The 6,681-nt window shown below is 50.2% G+C and overlaps 1 protein-coding gene across 1 annotated transcript in view; it reads left to right on the top strand.

The window, feature by feature from the left end:
- The window catches only part of LAMC1 (laminin, gamma 1 (formerly LAMB2)), a gene marked incomplete at its 3' end in the record, with an annotated part of 31,551 nt that extends 25,491 nt beyond the window's left edge, over positions 1-6,060 (top strand). The window contains exons 11-18 of the mRNA XM_010285849.1: positions 164-276; positions 1,609-1,830; positions 1,925-2,113; positions 3,520-3,765; positions 4,093-4,246; positions 4,708-4,850; positions 5,575-5,753; positions 5,904-6,060. Coding sequence (XP_010284151.1) covers positions 164-276; positions 1,609-1,830; positions 1,925-2,113; positions 3,520-3,765; positions 4,093-4,246; positions 4,708-4,850; positions 5,575-5,753; positions 5,904-6,060 — 1,403 coding nt within the window. The remainder of the gene's footprint in view (positions 1-163; positions 277-1,608; positions 1,831-1,924; positions 2,114-3,519; positions 3,766-4,092; positions 4,247-4,707; positions 4,851-5,574; positions 5,754-5,903) is intronic.
- Between the last annotated feature and the right edge of the window lie 621 nt (positions 6,061-6,681).

The raw sequence follows: 6,681 nt of genomic DNA, 5'->3' as shown, positions 1-6,681 counted from the left end.
GAGCGGTCTTATCAGGTTAATTGAAGCTCGCCGTCTAGCAGTGTTGCATAAGCGTGTATGAATTATGTTGCAATAGCATACTGCTGCTGGAAAGGGTGCTTTAAAAGGGCACAGCTGTTAGCATCTGAAAGCTTTGCTGATGATGCATGGCTCTTCTCCGCAGGCTCCACGAGGCTACAGACTACCCGTGGAGGCCTGCTCTTACGGCATTTGACTTCCAGAAGCTTCTCCACAATTTGACTTCCATCAAGATCCGTGGGACGTACAGTGAGAGAAGTAAGTCACTGGGCAGAACGTCACAGGAGAGAGGGGCAGATTCATTTGTCTAGTGCTCAGGTTGCTTTATTGTAGGGCCCGGTCATAAATAGCTGTGGTAGGTTATTTGGCAAAGGCTGTGCCGATTGCCTTTTTTCTACCTGGCCTTCCTGTGTAACAGCTTCTCCCAGGCCTCCTGAAGAGGACATGGGGAAGAAAAGCGCTGCCTTTGAGAGTGGAAGCTGAGCACCCATCACCTGCCAATTCTTTGCTGCTTAACGTGTGGGTTTTGCTGTGTTGCGCAACCAGTATCTTCCAAATTGGCAGAAATACAAAGCACAGAGTCCTGAAAGGCACCGTAGGAGAGGGGTAGGGAGTTTTTGACATTTGGCCTCAGTTTCTGCTGCACTGGGAATGGTTACACCCCCCCGATTCCTGCTCTTGCCTTGCCATGACAAATGGGAAGGACGAGGTCTTGAAAGCGCTGCCTGTGCTGAACTTGAAAGTTCCTCGTAGTGAGGCTTTATAAAAAGTGGACACGAACTTGGAGCAGAAATACCTGGGTCCTTGGGTATTGTCGTGTGAAGAAGAATTTTTGTGAAAAGATGCAAAGGATGAATTTGCATTTGGGGAAGATGGGAACGCTGCAAGCGTTTTCAGTAGAGGTGGCTCATAAAGAGGAATGTGGGGTTGTGAAATGGAGGGGAGGAAAGGTGTGGAGCCAAGCCGTCCCGAGTGCTGTCGCCGCCGCTAATATGCGGGAGCTGAGGCTCTGCTCGGTGCTCCGGAGCTGTTGCAGTGGTACAAACACAGGGCTAGAAGTTAAAAACCAGCGATGTTCTGTCTGGTCTCTGCTTTGCCCCAGGGAAGGGGCAGGGAGGAGAGGGGGGAGTGCTCAAATGCCAGATGAAGGAATGGCTTGAGAGGAATAGCTGAAGAGTTTGCCCCAGGGCATGGTTTGCAGACGCTGTGGTAGAGACAGTGTATTAAAAAGGTGGTCTGTCCTCCCTAGAAAGACAGGAATTGGTTTTGGTATTTGATTTGGAAATGGAAACCATATGCATGCAAAATGTAACTTATTTTAACTGACTGTACTTACTCAAGATGCTGTTCTCGGCATCCTCCTCTGTATTGTTATTCTCAACTTTCCTGCCCTGTGCGTGCCCTTCGTGAGCTATATTGTGTCTTTTCTCATCTATCTTAGACCTTCCTGCAGGATTTTGTTTCTTGATTCACCTTACCAACTGCGAGCATCCACCTGACTGTCTCTTGTACCATTCAGATGTGTGTTTGGCGAGACAGTGATGAGAGTCTTTGTGGTTACAAAGCGTTTCCCTTCTTGGTGCTTTCTAGGTGCCGGCCACCTGGATGACGTTACAATCACAAGCGCTCGCCCTGGACCTGGTGTGCCCGTGTCCTGGGTGGAGAGCTGCTCCTGCCCGGCAGGATACGAGGGGCAGTTTTGTGAGCGCTGCTCCTCTGGGTACCGGCGAGAGACACCGAGCCTCGGGCCCTACAGCCCCTGTGTGCCTTGCGCTTGCAACGGGCACAGCGAGACATGCGAGCCCGAGACGGGTAAGAGGGGCTGATAAAACAGGGAGCAGCAAGAGGGTGGTGGTTATTCCTGGATTGGACAACGAAGCAAAACCTATGTCCCTCTCTATTCCAGGCATGTGCAATTGCAGGGATAACACGGCGGGGTCTCACTGTGAGAAGTGCAGCGATGGGTATTATGGAGATGCCACAGCAGGCACAGCCTCAGACTGCCAGCCCTGCCCATGCCCAGGCAGCTCGAGCTGTGCCATCGTGCCCCGCACGAAGGAGGTTGTGTGCACCAGCTGCCAGGCTGGCACTACAGGTGTGTTCCTACACGAAAAGTCTGTTTTTCTACACCCCACGTGCCTGTGGAAATGTGTCTCCTGCCGGTTCTGGGGCTCCATCCTGCAGTGAGCAGCACTGAGAGCTGCTCCATCTTCTGGTTCAAATCCTTCTCCCTTCCTCAGCCCTATTTTCTGCCCTGTGCGAGGCTCAGGGCTGCCCATGTTCTTTGTGCCTGTCTCTCAAGAACAAAAGGGAAACAAAGGCTTAATCTGTGCAAAGTTTGAACACTTCTGTGCTACGTAGGTGAGCTGTGCTAGCTTCTAATAGAGCTCTGTTAATTGCACGGTGTTGGGCGGAAAAGAGGATAGATTTAAGAGAGACAGGAAGGCAGGTCAGACTGAAATAAAATTGGAAGATGCAGTTTGCCAGGCAGAGAGACACTGCCAGATGCTTGCAGGGGAGGGCCAGTGCCCTCCCTAGGAAAAGCAGGAAGACTGCAGCGACTCACAAACACTGCCCCAGAAAATACAAGACCAAATTTATGCGCAGCAGTTTTAAAGTGAAATACATGAACGGGTACAGATCTTTTTTCCTTTGTGATAAACTGTGAAGTCCAAGCATGTTACCTGAGTTGTTAAGCAGAGCCTCTTGTTCTGCCTGCAAACAGCAAGGAAGCTTTAGGATGGTTGGCAGCCTCCATGCTTCTCTGCTGATTTTATGCTTGGCGTGGCAGAATCCAAAGTACAGAATACCTGTAAGTGCTTGAAATGTGAAGAAAAGCCCCTGACCAAACACAGAGACCTCTCGTGGGGGTTCCCATGGGTGCCATTGTGTCATGAATCAAAGGGGAGTCCAGGGGTCCAGGTTCCTTGCAGCTCAGGTATCAATACAAGCTCACCTTTACTTGTAGCTATGTGATCACACAAGAGTTCCTCCTGTCTCCTGCCACCCTCTTGGGATGTGAGACAAAAGGTGGGGAAAAAGAGGGTTTGTGTGTGCAAGAACTGCCTAAGAAACAGAGCTTGTTGCTGGCTGGGGAGGTCAAATCTGCAGTAAGCGTAGGGAGCTGCTGAGTTGGATGCTTCAGTGGCTACCCGCGGAGGTTTGGCAGATCTCGTTGGCAGATGATGCCCCATGGAGCTCTACCTGCTTGGACTCTTAAATGAACAACAAATTACAACAAATAGGTTGGGCTTAAAGGGATAGGAGGGAAAGGAAGAGCTGAAAAAATTCATAATGCAAAGTTCCAGTGAAAAAGCAGCCTAAATTTAGAGATGGGGAGAGATCTGTGTGTGGTTTCGTGCACCTTTGTGGCCCCGACAGAAGGATGAAAGGGGAGGAAGCTGGAGAGTCGCTTTTCAGAAGGGAGCTGCAAAGCGGGGTCCGGTGAGATGGCAGCAAAGGGCTGTCTGCTGCAACACGTGCGTTTCTGGCGTGTCCCAGGCAAGAGGTGCGAGCTGTGTGACGATGCCTATTTCGGAGACCCGCTGGGCGAAAACGGTGCTGTGAGGCCTTGCCGCCTCTGCCAGTGCAACGACAACATCGATCCCAACGCCGTGGGGAACTGCGACCGCCAGACGGGCGAGTGCCTCAAGTGCATCTACAACACCGCCGGCTTCTACTGCGACCGCTGCAAAGACGGCTTCTTCGGGAACCCCCTGGCCCCCGATCCTGCGGACAAGTGCAGAGGTGAGAGATGGTTCTTCCTGCATTTAGAAATTTTTTTGTCACCAAGAGCTGCCGCTTCCTGATGTGTCGTTAGGACACAACATCAGGCTGTCATTCCTGCCAGTCATCAGTGATGCATGGCTTTATCCTGATTTGGTGTTGTAGCTTGCTAAAATGCTTGTGTTTGTGGGTGCTTACTGCCATCAAAGCAAAAGCATTGTGTGATGCAGGGGCTGGGCTGCCGCGTGTTTTGGATCCAGGCTTGGTTAGGGACTGGCTAGCAGTGTACCAACACCACAAGGGACTTCCAACTTTCTGCATATTTCCCCATTCCTTTTATTTTTGCAGCTTGTCACTGCAATCCTTACGGCACTGTGAATCAGCAGACGAGTTGCAATCAAGTGACCGGGCAGTGCGAGTGCCTCTCTCATGTCACTGGGAGGGACTGCAGCACCTGTGAGCCCGGCTTCTTCAACCTCCAGAGTGGACGCGGCTGTGAGAGGTGATGTTCACCTTGGCTTGGGGCAAAGAGCCTGGTTTTGGGTGGTCTGTGCCTACCTTGTGCAGGAAGGTGATGTTTGTCACAAGTAACTGGTGTGCCTTGATGCTGCTATGGGTGGGGAAGAGCAGCAGGCAAGGAGGAGCTACAAAAGCTGTACAAAAAGCCTGACTTATAAATAGCTTTATAAATAGCTTTAAATCAGGGTTTTAAATAGAAAAGTGCCACATGACTGCATGATCGTTGGTAGCAGGGGCTCGTGGGTTCCTTTTTTTAGTGCAAGCACCAAGTGACCTTGCACAGGTCAAAGGCTCGGCACCTCGCCTCCTGCATCTCTACAGAAAGAGGAGTGACTTTTGGCACAGGGAAAGGTTGCGCTGAGCTCACTAGCCCTCCTTCAGAGAGGTTCCTTCACCCATGCCTCCTCTCTGTGTCACCGCCTGACGTGTGGCTGCCTCCCCCAGGTGCAACTGCCACGCGCTGGGCTCCACCAACGGGCAGTGCGACATCCGAACCGGGCAGTGCGAGTGCCAGCCTGGTGTCGCCGGCCAGCGTTGCGACAGATGCGAGGTCAACCACTTTGGTTTTGGCTCCGAAGGCTGTAAACGTAAGTCTGAGAGGCTGGAGCAAGGCAGATGGGAAGGATGTCACGCAGTCAGCCTTGCCTTTGCTTTCCTCCTGTCTCTGGGAAGGTACTTTCTCACCTTGCTCTTCATCACAGCAGAAGTTGGCACTTTTATGTCCACACCCCGTATGGTGAAATCTGATCTCTGTACAATACCTTAATCCCCTTTTTCTTTTTTTTTTTTTTAATTGGGTGTAGGAAAGACTCCAATTTATTAGATACCTGCTTCTCTTCAGTGTAAATACATTCTCTCAATCTTGTCCTGCACCAGTCCTGTTTCCTCATGTGAAATCTCTGCACAGCTACTCTGCAAATGGCCTGAATATACAGATTCTGTCTTGAGAAGCAACAGAACTTATAAATGTGACTGAAAAACAGGATGATCCAAACTTTCCTCTTGATATCCCTGCCCGTAAGGAGCAGAAAATTTAACTGCAGTTGGTTACAGTGAAATGGGGTAGAAAAATACAACGCTTTGTGAGAGAGGCAGTAGTAACACTGTGAACACATGCAATGAATGCAGCATCCAGCTAGACAGAGTGTCCTGCTGTGCGTAGAAGCGCCCTGATGGGGAGCGGGGCTCCAGCTGTGGGTTTGTGCCCCGCTGTCTTGCAGAGTTTTTAGGGTACTGAGGGTTTGCTCTTACCCTGCGGGTTTTAGGGTATTTCTGTCTCTCCAGTCTGACTGACGTTTAACTTCCCTGCAGCCTGCGACTGTGATCCCGAGGGTTCGCGCTCTCTGCAGTGCCGGGAGAATGGTCGCTGCGAGTGCAAGGAAGGCTTTGTGGGGAGCCGCTGCGACCAGTGTGAAGAGAACTATTTCTACAACCGCTCATGGCCAGGCTGCCAAGAGTGTCCGGCCTGTTACAGATTAGTGAAAGATAAGGTAAGGCCACAGAGGCCACCGTTGGTACCACTGGAGATGGTGACACATGCCTGCTTGTGCGGTGGCTTTTACACCCAGGGCTGGCTGATGCTTGCTGAAAGCAAGGTGCTTTGCTCTGTGTCGTAGCTGTGCTCTGTCCCTCTCGCGTAGGTGGCAGAGCAACGAGAGAGGTTGCAGGAGCTGGAAAATCTTATAGCAAATCTGGGTACGGGAGAAGAAACTGTAACCGATCAAGCCTTTGAAGAGAGGTTGAAGCAGGCAGAAAGAGATGTTATGGAGTTGCTTCAGGAAGCACAAAACAGCAAAGGTGAGTTGACCCGATCAGACGTGGACCAATGTGAAATGAGCTCTTCGCTTGATGTTCCTGTTTCCTTTGGATGCAGCGTGTTTTATTTCAAGCCTATACCGTGCATCAGGAAAGACAGCTAGTTCAGATAGCGCTGAGACAGCGTATGTTGTTATCAAAACAACGGTGGCTGTGCTTTTATCCCTGCTGTTCTCCCAGTGGTCTCTGTTGTACATACAAAGTAAAGCTCTGCCTTTAGCTCATATAGATGCAAGTATTTTATGTGTTACCCTCTTCTCCGGATGCAAAGGAGGTTTTTACTGACTTGTTAAACAAGCAGAAGGCTTTCCAATATACTTATTTATTATGCTTATAAATTTGCTCAGACATCTTGGGATAAAGCAGTTCTTGTTGCGATGTCATCAGCGATCGGAATGAAGTCTCAAAATCCTGATGGCAAGCTTAATTATCCCACCATAAACTGTATAATGTTCTCAAAAGTGCTGTTGTGATGGCCTGTAGCTACTTTTCCTGTTACATTCTGCTTCAAATTGCTTCTTGCGCTGTCACCTCTACCATAGGATGCCTGTGAGCAAGGATGTTAAGCAATGTGACGGTGGTTTGTCCTTAGGGTCTTTTTAA

This window comes from Phaethon lepturus, unplaced genomic scaffold, assembly GCF_000687285.1.
Source record: "Phaethon lepturus isolate BGI_N335 unplaced genomic scaffold, ASM68728v1 scaffold11654, whole genome shotgun sequence".
NCBI lineage: Eukaryota > Metazoa > Chordata > Aves > Phaethontiformes > Phaethontidae > Phaethon > Phaethon lepturus.
The sequence above is the reverse complement of the archived record's forward strand: the minus strand, read 5'-3'. Positions and strand labels throughout refer to the sequence as shown.